Below are 14,665 nucleotides of genomic sequence, written 5' to 3'. Positions count from 1 at the left end.
GTCTTGGAGGTTTGGAGCAGATTACAGAGATAGAGTTGGGCATTCTAAACTGAGAACCATGTTCGTCAGCAAGCCTGGAGTGAGGGGTGATTAGATCTTGGTGTGAGTTAAGAAAAAGGCAGTAGTGATGTGACATTTAAGGAGGATGGAAGGTGGGGGAGTTTTGGATGGGGAGATGAGCAATGTTCCTTAACTTGGAGTAAGTCATATTGCCACATATAATATCCAAGTGACTCCATTCATTGTGCAATGGCAAGAAAGGCAAGGAGTGGAATTTTCTGAAGCCTAACAAAGTAGGTTACCAATAGAATTAGAAATCAAAACAAATCCTACTGGAGAAACAGACTGCGAATGTGCCCAATCATTTCCCTCATTTTCACCTCTTTTCCTTCTCTTTTGTACATTTATCTCATTCTATAATGTGAGGACATGAGAAATTCTGTAAATAAACAGGGGACCAATGTAATTAAGGTGGTTATAAGGACTTTAAACTAGTTAATGTGGGGATGTAGGCTCAGGGCACATTTCAAAATCAAGTAACATGTCAGAGAATAAAGAAAGTCAGAAATCCAAATTCAGGCATGGCAGGTCTTCACAAAATTACATGGATTGATCAAATCAGAAGAGAGAAAAGATTATCAGATGAATAAAGCATCAGTGCTGAGGGACAGGTTATAGCGTATGGCCCATCAGTGCTGAGGCACAGGTTATAGCGTATGGCCCATCAGTGCTGAGGCACAGGTTATAGTGTATGGCCCATCAGTGCTGAGGGACAGGTTATAGTGTACGGCCCATCAGTGCTGAGGGACAGGTTATAGTGTATGGCCCATCAGTGCTGAGGCACAGGTTATAGTGTACGGCCCATCAGTGCTGAGGGACAGGTTATAGTGTATGGCCCATCAGTGCTGAGGCACAGGTTATAGTGTATGGCCCATCAGTGCTGAGGCACAGGTTATAGTGTATGGCCCATCAGTGCTGAGGGACAGGTTATAGTGTACGGCCCATCAGTGCTGAGGGACAGGTTATAGTGTATGGCCCATCAGTGCTGAGGCACAGGTTATAGTGTACGGCCCATCAGTGCTGAGGGACAGGTTATAGTGTATAGCCCATCAGTGCTGAGGGACAGGTTATAGTGTATGGCCCATCAGTGCTGAGGCACAGGTTATAGCGTATGGCCCATCAGTGCTGAGGCACAGGTTATAGTGTACGGCCCATCAGTGCTGAGGGACAGGTTATAGTGTATAGCCCATCAGTGTTGAGGGACAGGTTATAGCGTATGGCCCATCAGTGCTGAGGCACAGGTTATAGTGTATGGCCCATCAGTGCTAGGCATAGGTTATAGTGTATGGCCCATCAGTGCTGAGGCACAGGTTATAGCGTATAGCCCATCAGTGCTGAGGCACAGGTTATAGTGTATGGCCCATCAGTGCTGAGGGACAGGTTATAATGTATGGCCCATCAGTTCTGAGGGACAGGTTATAGTGTATGGCCCATCAGTGCTGAGGGACAGGTTATAGCGTATGGCCCATCAGTGCTGAGGCACAGGTTATAGTGTATGGCCCATCAGTGCTGAGGGACAGGTTATAGTGTATGGCCCATCAGTGCTGAGGGACAGGTTATAGTGTATAGCCCATCAGTGCTGAGGCACAGATTATAGTGTGTGGCCCATCAGTGCTGAGGGACAGGTTATAGCGTATGGCCCATCAGTGCTGAGGCACAGGTTATAGCGTATGGCCCATCAGTGCTGAGGCACAGGTTATAGCGTATGGCCCATCAGTGCTGAGGGACAGGTTATAGCGTATGGCCCAACAGTGCTGAGGCGCAGGTTATAGAATATAGCCCAAATAAAAGTTCTACAGATAAATACAAGGAGCATTAAATGAGTTGCGGACACAAATTTAAGTTGAAGATTGTGGTATAATAGCTATTGCTGAGTCATGCTTGCAGGATAATTGAGATTGGGAACTAAATATACCAGGTTATAAGGATAACAGGATCGAGAAAATAACAGAGGAGGTGAAGTAGCCTTACCGATTAGAAACAAAATTACTTCAATGAGAGGGAGGATATAAAGAGGGGAAGATACACAGGAGCTGAGGAACAGTAAATGACCTAAAATTGTAATTAGTGTTGTGTACAGATTCGCAGGTAGCAGTTCTGAAGTGCTAGATTGTATAAATGCAGAAATTGGACAAAGTGTAGCAAAGTGGGGGATTTTAACTTTGATATGGATGGGGAGAGGCAGACAAGCACCTGTCAGAAAGGTTGTGAATTTCTGGAGTGTGTCTGGGATAGTTTCCAACAGCAACATACCTTCGATGCAACAAGGGGACAAGCAATATTGCAGTTAGTACTGAGTAATGAGCCAGATTTAATTGTGCTTGAACATTTATCGAACAGTGATCAGAACATGATTGAGTTCAATATAACTTTTGAAAGTTAAAAACAGCTACTAGAATCAGCTTTAGATTTAGGTAAGACTGACTTACTTAGAGATAGATACTGTCCATTGTAAACTGGAGGACATTTAAAGAAACATTTAACAAAATACAAATCCAGCTAATGCACCTGAGAGAAAAAAGCTCCAAATGAAAATAAAAACCATGGGCAACTAAAGCCTTAAGGGACTGCATAAAATTAAAAGGAAGGGCTTATAGAAGTGCAAAACAGAGCACAGATTCTGCTGAATGAGCAAGTTGCCTGACAAACATCATTGAATGTTTTGAAGAGGTGACTAAATTAGCGGATGGGGGAATGTCTATGGATGCTGTTTTCAAGGACTTCCAGGAGACATTTGATAAAGTCCCACACAAGAGAGTGTTCACTAAGGTAAAGGCCATGGAATTAAGGGAAAATTACTGATATGGCCGAGAAATCATTTGAGTGATCTGTGACAGAAAGCAGGGATAATGGGTAGATACTCAAATTTGCAAGAAATAACTGGTAATGACCTACAAAGATCAGTGTTAATGCCTCAATTATTCACATTCATTATTAATGACTTGGATAATGGCATAGAAAATCATATATCCAAATTCGCTGATGACACAAAGTTAGTATTATGTACAGTGTAGATGATAGCATAAAATTAAAAAGGAATATTGTTAGACTCAGTGAATGGGCAAGACTGTGGCAGATGGAGTTCAATGTAAGCAAGTGTGAGGTTATCTATTTTGGCCCAAAACAGTTTAGATGAGGGTATTTTCTAGATGCTATGAAGTTAAATACGGTGGTTGTCTAAACAGACTTGGGAGTTCATGCACATAGATCTTTTAAATATCACAAACAGGTGCAGAAAATAATCAGGAAAGCTTATGGAATGCTGGCCTTTCTATTGAAAGGACTGGAATGTAGGAATACAGAAGTTTTGTAGCAGTTATACAAAACCCTGGTTAGACCCCACCTGGGGTACTGTGAGCAGATTTGGATACACTGATCCTAAAGGGAGTACAATATAAGTTTACAAGAATGATCTCTGGACTTCGGGGGTTGCTAACTACTATGGTCAGCAATAGAGTAAATTGTGAAATTGTTGATACTATGGGAATGATGGCCCAGAGATGGTTACTCTTAAGAAAAGACTCAAACGTTGAGACTGAGCCTTCAATAATTCTGAACGATTAACAGAGCCCTGGCAATATATTACTGTTGTGAAAACAATCCAAGTACTGATATTGATTTGTGAAACTCACTCACTTTAGATATTAAAGCCTAAAACCTAAGGGCTGGATATCATAATTTTCAGCATGGCGTGTCCAATTAACAGCTGCCCAGCAGGAAGGGCACTGACCAAAGGAATCAAGTGCCCAATTGGGCATTGAAGGAGGAATGTCAGACAGGAATGGGGGGGGGTGGAGGGGAAGGTGAGGCTATGAACAGGCTGTCAGCCGCAGCTAGAAATTTAAAGGCCATGCTCCCTCTCATTCTCGCCTTTTATTGTTACATCAGCCAATAAAAGGTAAAGAAATAGTGTCCACTGACAGTCAAACACTGTCAGATGCTGCTCCTGCAGTCAACCACAGTCCCATTTCCATTCTGCCCTTAGGCCACTTCCTCATGATATGCAAAACTCACCCCTAGCGGCATCTGGGAAACAGAGTGGGGCAACAAAACAATTGCAGTCACCTTCTTTATTCTCGGGGGATGATGTTGCATTAGTAACCCAGCATTGTCAAATCATGCTTTATGAAAGGGCCAGGGATGGGGGTTCAGGGGGAAATATCCTGGCCATTTGCAGCTGTTATATCCAGGATATGTCACCGATGTGATTAAAAATCATTCAATAGGAGTAAGCAGGTGACACTTCGATCAGAATGTTAACATTGTTGTAAATGCACTGCTTAGAAGTCTTAATATGAAGTAAAGATGCAGACAATAAGAGCTCCTGTGATGTGTTTCTATTTATTAATTTGTGGGATGTGGGCATCACTGGCTGGCAAATCGGTGGTGTGTCCCTATCTTTGGGCTGGAAGGTCTTGGTTTGATTCCCAGCTGCACAGAGGTGTGTCATAACATGTCAAACAGGTTATTTGAAATTAATTTAGATGTGTCTAATTAGCTTTCTTTTGGTAACACTAGGGCTAAATCTACCTCAACATGTCGCGTATGTGCAGAGCATATTGTAAAGTTGTCAAACAAATGTACCCACTGTCTTTAGCAAATTCGCACCCTTTACCTACAACACCAGTGTAAAGATCCAGAGAATCCTTACAGCATGAAAGCAGGTCATTCAGCCCATTGAGTCCACAGTGACCCTCCAAAACACATCCCACTCAGACCCACCCCACCAACCCATCCCTCTCACCTCACATTTCCCATGACTATTCCATCGAACCTGCACATCTTTGGGCTGTGAGAGGAAACCAGAGCAGCCAGAGAAAACCCACACAGACAAGGGTAGAATGTGTAAACTCAGCACAGACATTTGTCCGAGGGTGGAATTGAACACAGGTCCCTGTGAGGCAGCAGTGCTAACCACTAAGCCACCAGGCCACTCTTCACTCAATGCCCTTCACTGGTCTGAGTTTTACCTCATTCAATATAGTCAATAAAATATATTTTAAGGAGTAGTCATTTCGAAAACTTACCTGCTCACTGAAGTAGCTTTTTTGACCCTTGGTATTCGTGTTTAAGTGAGTCAGGTTGTAGAAGCAAAGTAGGCTGTACTCAGACTGTCCTTGTTTGGACAGGATTGTGACCATCAAGGTATCGGAGGAAGTGATGCTGAAGACAGCAGAAGACAGGACTCTGAGGGCTTGATTTTTTCCCTGGGGGCACAGCAGGGTGGCTTGAATAAAGGAAGCAATAGTGTCTGCACTATTGTCTTTAACATTCATGCGGATGATCCCTGGGCCTGAGACGTTAGTATTAAGCCAAATATAAATATATTCCAGCCACTGGAAACCTTGTACGAACTGGAGCTCCACAGTCTGGTCTTCAAGCTTGACAACTGCATCACCATACTGATCATAATTATAGCTCAAAAATGAGGACTTTTGAGGATTCCTTAGGAAAATGGTTTTAACACTATCCTCTAAGTCACTATGGTAACTGCTGTTGTCTTTGCAGGAGGGTGGAAAAAATTTGCTAGCCATCCCACTAGGCGTGACAGCGGTCACCAAGTAATTGTTTGGACTGGCTTTTACTAGAAAGGCAATTGCTGAGGCTTCTGGATAGATAGGGGCGACATTATTGAGCTTGTCAATTTGGTACTGGCTGACATTGTGCAGCAATCTAACCTCACAAGCCCCCAGCCTCAACGTCCCACAGGTCAGAACCATGTCCTGCTTCTCATCCACGACCAGGATCTTGTTCACATTGTCCTTTTCTTCCCATTTGACACAACAGTGATCTGCTTTCTCACAAGGCCCATCATAACGAGGCCCCGTCTGCTTGGCCACCTCCTGGACCAGGCTCTGATTCAGCTGATACAAGAAGTTGTCAGTGGCTACGAAGACCTTGCCATTGGTACTCACCACAATGTTATTGATGCGGTTCGGAAATAGAAATTCCTCCTTGGGCTCAGTGGCCAAGACAATCAAAGATTTAAAGAGCAGAAGATAAAGAGACACAACCTTCAGTGGGTACATAGTCCCTGGCACTTAAGATGCACAGAAACACACACAGCGCTGGTCGGCATAGAACTGTGTCAAGAGAGACCATCCATCGATTACGCCCTCTGCTTCTTCAGTGTGGTGAGGACCTGCCTTCAGACCTACTTCAACAGTGCCACTTGCTTCCTTTTCCGTTTCCGTGGCTTCCTGCTCGTTCCTCCAAGCACTTCTACTTTCGTAAATAGTAACTGCATCAAAACTACATAAATCAGCAGCAGGTCAGTGGCCATTCAGCCCAGCTGCTCAATTCTGTCTACCTCCACCAACTCAAAAGGCATCCACCAAAGCTCGTGTCGTTTCTGCCTATGCCCTCCTCCCTTCAACATGTCAGTGCTGTTGGTTCCACATGACAATGGGTTTTATATTCTCGCTTCTCTCTGTTCATGTAACTTTAAAGCTGCTGATTCGCTTCAAATGATGTGGGTGGAGAGATTAACACTGGCTGCTGAGTCAATCCATCCCCAGCTCTTTGCAGAAGCTATCAAACCAGTCCCTGCTGATTTCCCAAAGTGTTACAAATTGCTTTTAAAGCGTATATCCAATTCCCCTTTGAAAATTGTTACTGTGTCTGCTTCCAGGGTCTCCTTCAGACAGTACACAAGCCGCAACACACAAAGGAGGCAGCAGAGTGGCACAAAGCTTAGCAGTGCTGCCTCACAGCTTGTGTGTGGAGTTTGCACATTCCCCCTGTGCCTGTGTGGGTTTTCTCCCACCGTCCAAAGATGTGCAGGTTAGATGGATTTGCCCTGCTCAATTGCCCATGGTGTCGAGAGATGTGCAGGATAGGTGGATTCACCATGGTTAAAAACCTCATGCAGGGAAAGCGGGTCTCGGTCATTGCAGACTCAGTGAGTGCATTGTAAAGACTCTACAAAAACCTCATCTGTCTGGTGCGTTTGCCAATTATTGCATGTGTCGTCTGGTCACCAAGCCCCCTGCCTCTGGAAAATGTTTTCCATTTTGATTCTCTCTAAACTCTTTACTTCCCAAAAATGCAGAGTTTCAGTCTGACAAATCATTGAGTCCTTGCTGCACCTGAATGGCACTGGGTTGGCAATAGAGAACTAAGAAACGTTATTTTTCATGTATTTGTTCTGTGTTTGAAAAACAAGCAATTCTGGATGGTTTCCCTTAGACATGTGTCTGCATGTAAGTCAACTTCTTCAAAGGACAAGAATTGGAGTGGTTCAGTTAAAGTGCTGTGAAGTTGATAAAATATCAGCATTCAGTATCCAGTACTGACACATTGTGGTTTCCAGTGTGTATGACCCATAGGGTGCAATTTAGCAACTCACCAAGCCTGCCTCTGCAAGAAAATAGCAACAAAATAGCAAAAGCACCTCTAAGTTTTCTTTTGCACACTATTTCATCTGGTAAATATCTCTTCATTTTCTTTTTGTCAGTCAAAATTCTAGCATCCTCCATCTAACAGGGAGGATGCCACAGGGAGGCTCTGGAGGAGGAAATGGGGGATGCTGCGGTTCAGTCAGTACCAATGTCCCCAAACAGACAAATGATTCTGGAAAGTAGGCTGTCCCAATTGCTCACATGCTGAAGCTGATTATTCTCAAGTTGGAAAGCTCTAAAGTCAAGATTCCTGACACAGGATTCACTTCTCTCACCAATCGAGCTGGGTTTAACATTTCGGTGGTTACACATTCGTCATTACATGAATGACAGCAGACAGTTCAATACTAAAACAAGCCATGGTGGGGCGTGGGGGGAATTCAAGATGGCGGCGACCCAGTAGGTCTGCTTTGCTGAACTCTGCACTAGAGCCCAGATAAAGTGGGGCACTCACCCTCCCTTCACTGTCCAATTTGTCGAAAATAACTATTTCCTGACCCTTAGAACTACTTAATTGTGGGAGATTAAAAATGTTGTTTTTGCAGATGGGTGAGGGGGGTGTAGTGGGGGGAAGGGAAGGGGAACATTATACAAACAGTCACGGAATTCTTGTAGCATGTAGCATGCAGCATGTAACATGTAGCATGTAGCATGTCGCATACTTAAGGCTAAGAGTTTAATGAATATAGAGGGTCTTTTAAAGAAAATAGTTTTAAGTTAGGAAATAACTTTAAAGGGTTGTAGCTGACCACAAAAAGAAGCAGTAGGAGCATTTCACAATAAAGCTTATAGTAAGATAAGAGAAACTGGATAAAAGAACAAGCTGTAACAAACAAGGAACAAAGAATGCAGACAAGGACAGCAGGATGGCCAGATAAGAAAATAACTAACAAGTGAGGTAATTGGCTTATGATAGAATGGGAAAAGGGAGGCATGATTCCGCAACTTGTAAACTGAATAAGAATGCTTTAATGTAATGTTTTCGTGCGCATTTCTGCTTGATTGCAGAAGCATCCGGTACTTGCAAGACTGTAATAAACTGTTCTTGTTTCCAAGGCTTTGTCTCCATGGATTTGTGAGTGAGTTCTGTTTCTCACAGCATCAATTCTGAACAGTGTGGTGCAGTTTAAAAAATGACTAAGGGGAAAGGAGCACAGGGCTCGCATAGGCAGGGACAACCCCTCCACCCCCCTCCACCCCCCCACAGCAACAGACACACCCATGGTTGCGGCATTGGCCTCCGCTACCAACCCAGGGAATTCACCTGCAGAACAGAGCCTGATATCTTGGAGTTTGCAAAACTCCGAGAGAAGATCAACTCGTCAATGGAAGAGACCCGGGCCAGGCTGGAATCGATCTCGGTCATGCTGCAGAGGTATGACCTGGAGATCCGGCGTCACAGGCAGCGTGTCAGGGGCCGGAGCAATGGGCCGCGCCTTCCGAGACCACAGCTGAATCCTCAGTGGGCCGGGTTCAGGCCCTGGATCGTCGAGTGTTGGCCTTGGAGGTACAGGTCAACAATCTCGAAAATCAAGGTCGTCAGAAGAATATCCGGTTGCTGGGACTTCCCAAACGGGAGGAAGAAAGCCAGTTGGTCAGCTTTCTGGAGCAATGGCTCCCACGGTTTCTAAGGCTGGAGGTTGAGGTAGGCTGGGTGCGGGTCGAGCGGGCTCACCAGGTCACAGAGCGCAGGCCCGGATCAGACCAACACCCCCTCCAAGTCCTAGTGCAACTCCAGCATTATAGAGACAAGCAAATGATGCTGGAGGCCTCTAGAGCACTGAGGAAGGATCCCCAGGCTATGGTAGATAAAGGATCACGAATCATGCTTTTTCAGGACTTTTCCTCGGTCGTGATTCTCAAGAGGAAGGCCTGTGATGAGGTAAAAAGGCAGCTGAGGGACCTGAATATCCAGTAGTCCGTTAGGTACCCAGCAATACTGTGTTTCAGCCACAGAGGGTCCGTGTTCAACTTTGATTCACCGGAAAAGGCAAAGGACTTCTTGGATGCTCTAAAATAGACTGATTGGCCTGAATTATATGGACAATTATTCTATTCTGCTTTTTGTTTTCTGTAATTTGCCTGGTTTACCTGGTTGTCGGGGGGGGGGGGGGGGTGATCTTGGTCTTCTTTTTAATATATGTCAGGGTCATAATTATCTCTTTTCCTTTTTGTTCCCTCTCCCTTCTCTTCCTCTTGCCGTCACCCATTGTTTGGATGGGGGGTGGGTGGTGGGGGGGAAGTGGGGAGAGGTTTTTGTTGTTGTTGTTCTACCAGGAGTGCCTAGGATTACAGTATGGAAGGGATGGGCTGGGTGCCCACTTTTAACTTTCTTGTCATAAGATATTGGTATTTTTTTTCCTTACTTTGTGTTGTCTGGGGCGGGGCATCACTCAAGCGAGTAGGAGTCATGATGGGATTAATGGGTGGTATGAGCGCCCCCTGTGGACAAGGGGGAAAGTCTCCTTTCAGTTATGTTTTATGCTGTTATGTTGCAGAAGTAGTTGTTAGAAGTTTTGATTTAGTAGTTTTGCAAGTTGCATTTTTAAACTTATACGAACCATTTATGGTTTTCACTCGGTGCATTATGAGTGGGGTTCTTCCCGTTTCAAATGCTAGGCCAAATTAAGGATGAGTCCAGGCGATTCATAATACATAAAGCTTTAACACATGGACAGGAATATGGGATTCTGAATGTATATTGCCCTCCTGGAACATCCCTTTAAATTCCCTGGGGGGATCACGGACTGTTTCAGATGATCATGGCTAGCCATTCGTTTAAATGGTGCACCTGGAATGTTAAGGGGAGTCATTCACCAATTAAGAGAAAAAATATACTGTCAAGCCTTAGAAAAGAGAGGGTCGATGTAGCCGTGTTACAATAAATACACTTAACCGATAAGGAGCATTTGAAGTTGCAACAGGGAGGATTCGGCCAGGTGTTTTTCTCATCTTTTAACTCGAAAAGCAGAAGAGTGGCTATTCTCATTGGGAAGAACCATTTATGGTTTTCACTCGGTGCATCATGAGTGGGGTTCTTCCCGTTTCAAATGCTAGGCCAAATTAAGGATGAGTCCAGGCGATTCATAATACATAAAGCTTTAACACATGGACAGGAATATGGGATTCTGAATGTATATTGCCCTCCTGGAACATCCCTTTAAATTCGTAACGGATGTGCTCTCTAGATTGATGGCCTTTAGGGTGCGTCATACAATTACAGGGGGATACTTTAATCGTATTATTGACCCCGAGGTGGACAGGTAGAGTAGGGGTCTTGCAGGTATGTCTCCACAATCCTGGCAATTGGTGGACTTGAACAGGGAGTTAGGGTTGGTGGATGTATGAAGATGTCTTCACCCCAAAGGTAAGGATTTTACCTTTTTTTCTAATCCACATAAGTGCTATACCAGAATAGACATGTTTTTTGTCCCATCGGCCTTTTTGAACTCGAAACTGTCCTGCAGAATAGGGAATATAGCCGTTTCTGATCATATGGCAGTGTCTATGTTGGTCAAGGCCAGAGGTGATGGGGCGGGTTCCTGGCACTGGCGCATGGATCCTTTCCCCCGGAAAGATAGCACATTTATAGAGTGTTTTTTGCAGGAGTTTAAAATTTTTCGGGATATCAATTCAGGTATGGCTAGCAACCCATTGGTGCTGTGGGAGACTGCCAAGGCCTATGCACAGGTTTGATTATTTCGTACTCTGTGACCCAGAAATGACAGAAAGGAGAACAGCAACGTTTGCTTGAGGCTCGCCTGAACGCAGCTGAGTTAGCATACTTTGACAGGCTGTCCATAACTAAATTACTGCGGATTACAGCCATGAGGGCTACTTTGAATCCTGCGCTCACCCAGACAGCAAAGAGGGAAATCGCTTTTGCGAAACAGAGATTATTTGAGTACGGTGATAAACCGGATAGAAATTAGAGTACTTGGCAAGAAAGAAGAATGCCCCGCCCCCCCCAATCCATTACATCCATCAGAGAGAATGCTGGTACTCTTACTTGCAATGCCAAAAAGATTAATGCAGCATTTTTATTTTGAGCTGTATTAGTCGGAGAGCTGTGAGGATAGAATAATGAAAATGGAGTCTTTTTGTAAGACCTTGGACCTTTCAGGTGCAACCTCAGAGCAGGCGTCCTTTTTGAGTGCCCCCCTGACAATTCAGGAAGTACAGGAGGCAGTGAGGTTGCTCCAGAGTGGTAAAGCGCCCGGATCAGATGGATTTCAGAGTGAGTTTTATAAAGAGTTTATAGACGAAAAGGATATGGAAGATATAGACTGTAGGGAAATAGATGGTGACATCTTGCAAACTGTCCAGATTATAGAGGAGGAAGTGCTGGATGTCTTGAAATGATTAAAAGTGGATAAATCCCCAGGACTTGATCAGGTGTACCTGAGAACTCTGTGGGAAGCTAGAGAAGTGATTGCTGGGCCTCTTGCTGAAATATTTGTATCATCGATAGTCACAGGTGAGGTGCCGGAAGACTGGAGGTTGGTAAACGTGGTGCCACTGTTTAAGAAGGGCGGTAAAGACAAGCCAGGGAACTATAGACCGGTGAGCCTGACCTCAGTGGTGGGCAAGTTGTTGGATGGAATCCTGAGGGACAGGATATACATGTATTTGGAAAGGTAAGGACTGATTCGGAATAGTCAACATAGCTTTGTGCGTGGGAAATCATGTCTCATAAACTTGATTGAGTTTTTTGAAGAAGTAACAAAGAAGATTGATGAGGGCAGAGCAGTAGATGTGATCTATATGGACTTCAGTAAGGCATTTGACCAGGTTCCCCATGGGAGACTGATTAACAAGGTTAGATCTCATGGAATACAGGGAGAACACGGTGGCGGCACGGTGGCACAGTGGTTAGCACTACTGCCTCACAGCGCCAGAGACCCGGGTTCAATTCCCGACTCAGGCGACTGACTGTGTGGAGTTTGCACGTTCTCCCCGTGTCTGCGTGGGTTTCCTCCGGGTGCTCCGGTTTCCTCCCACAGTCACAAAGATGTGCAGGTCAGGTGAATTGGCCATGCTAAATTGCCCGTAGTGTTAGGTAAAGGGGTAAATGTAGGGGAATGGGTGGGATGCGCTTCGGCGGGTCGGTGTGGACTTGTTGGGCCGAAGGGCCTGTTTCCACATTGTAAGTAATCTAATCTAATCTAAACTAGCCATTTGAATACAGAACTGGCTGAAAGGTAGAAGACAGAGGGTGGTGGTGGAGGGTTGTTTTTCAGACTGGAGGCCTGTGACCAGTGGAGTGCCACAAGGATCGGTGCTGGGCCCTCTACGTGTTTGTCATTTACATAAATGATTTGGATGCGAGCATAAGAGGTACAGTTAGTAAGTTTGCAGATAACACCAAAATTGGAGGTGTAGTGGACAGCGAAGAAGGTTACCTCAGATTACAACAGGATCTTGACCAGATGGGCCAATGGGCTGAGAAGTGGTAGATGGAGTTTAATTCAGATAAATACGAGGTGCTGCATTTTGGGAAAGCAAATCTTAGCAGGACTTATACACTTAATGGTAAGGTCCTAGGGAGTGTTACTGAACAAAGAGATCTTGGAGTGCAGGTTCATAGCTCCTTGAAAGTGGAGTCGCAGGTAGATAGGATAGTGACGAAGGCATTTGATATGCTGCCCTTTATTGGTCAGAGTATTGAGTACAGGAGTTGGGAGGTCATGTTGCAGCTGTACAGGACATTGGTTAGGCCACTGTTGGAATATTGCGCGCAATTCTGGTTTCCTTCCTATCGGAAAGATATTGTGAAACTTGAAAGGGTTCAGAAAAGATTTACAAGGATGTTGCCAGGGTTGGAGGATCTGAGCTACAGGGAGAGGCTGAACAGGCTGGGCCTGTTTTCCCTGGAGCGTCGAAGGTTAAGGGGTGACGTTATAGAGGTTTACTAAATTATGAGGGGCATGGATAGGATAAATAGGTAAAGTATTTTCCCTGGGATCGGGGTGTCCAGAACTAGAGGGCATAGGTTTCGGGTAAGAGGGAAAAGATATAAAAGAGACCTAAGAGGCAACGTTTTCATGCAGAGGGTGGTACGTGTATGGAATGTGCTGCCAGACGAAGTGGTGGAGGCTGGTACAATTGCAACATTTAAGAGGCATTTGGATGGGTATATGAATAGGAAGGGTTTGGAGGGATATGGGCCAGATGCTGGCAGGTGGGACTAGATTGGGTTGGGACATCTGATCGGCATGGACGGGTTGGACCGAAGGGTCTGTTTCCATGCTGTACATCTCTATGACTCTATGACATGCTGGCCGGGCCACTCTTGGATGCATTTAATTACTCGTTCAGTCAGGGCTGCGTCCCATCCTCTTTGAGAGAAGCAAATATTCCTCTTATCCTTAAGAAAGAAAAAGCCCCAGAAGATTGCATTTCATACAGGCCCATATCGTTACTGAACGTGGACTTTAAAATCCTGTTGAAAATGCTGGCGTTAAGGCTGGAGAGGGTATTGCCTTTCATTGTAAAGGAGGACCAGATGGATTTTATTAAGGCTTGTAGGCCTACCAATAATATTAGAAGACTATTAAGTATGGTCCAAATATGTCAGCAAAGAGCAATAAGGGTTTGGTAGTCTCCCTGGATGAAGAGAAAGCGTTTGATCAGGTGGAGTGGCCATACCTATTTTATGTCACAGAACAGTTTGGTCTTGGAGAGGTTTTTGCCAAATGGGTGCCAGTGCTGTATAGTGATCCGAAAGCAGTGATGCTCACTAATGGTATAGGGTCAGATAGTTTTAGTGTCAGCAGAGGCTGCTGTCAAGGGTGCCCTCTCTCGCCACTATCATTTACATTGGTGATTGAGCCGCTGGCAGAAGCTATTCGGACGGATCCCAATATAACTGCCCTGGAGGTAGAGTCAGGCAGGCATAAAATTATCCTCTATGCGGATAATGTCCTTCTCTTTTTAACCAATCCAATGACATCTGTGCCCCACTTAATACAAGTGATTAATCTATTTGGTTTGTTTTCAGGGTATAACATTTATTTGTTGAAATCAGATGCCATGTCTGTGAGGAGGGGGGCGGGGGGTCTCACTAGTATATCCAACCAACTTTGGGGATGGAACCCATTTCCCCTTCTGGTGGTCACAGGGTGGTTTTCTGTATTTAGGCATTTTTATTCCCCTAGTTTTCGATTCATTATATAAAGCCAATTATGAGCAGCTTCTACAGAAAG

At 44.8% G+C, this 14,665-nt stretch overlaps 1 protein-coding gene across 2 annotated transcripts in view; it reads right to left on the bottom strand.

Annotated features, from left to right (window-relative positions):
* Positions 1 to 6,416, bottom strand: part of plxnc1 (plexin C1) — a 129,813-nt gene extending 123,397 nt beyond the window's left edge. For both annotated transcript variants that reach the window (XM_043713333.2, XM_087999708.1), the window contains exon 1: positions 5,088 to 6,416. In XM_043713333.2, the coding sequence (XP_043569268.2) occupies positions 5,088 to 6,089 (1,002 nt within the window). In that variant the 5' untranslated portion in view covers positions 6,090 to 6,416. The remainder of the gene's footprint in view (positions 1 to 5,087) is intronic.
* Positions 6,417 to 14,665: the final 8,249 nt, after the last annotated feature.

Source organism: Chiloscyllium plagiosum, unplaced genomic scaffold (genome assembly GCF_037043375.1).
Source record: "Chiloscyllium plagiosum isolate Xiang-an unplaced genomic scaffold, Cpla_swu_hap1 HiC_scaffold_23, whole genome shotgun sequence".
Lineage (NCBI taxonomy): Eukaryota > Metazoa > Chordata > Chondrichthyes > Orectolobiformes > Hemiscylliidae > Chiloscyllium > Chiloscyllium plagiosum.
This window is presented reverse-complemented; position numbering and strand designations above follow the sequence as displayed.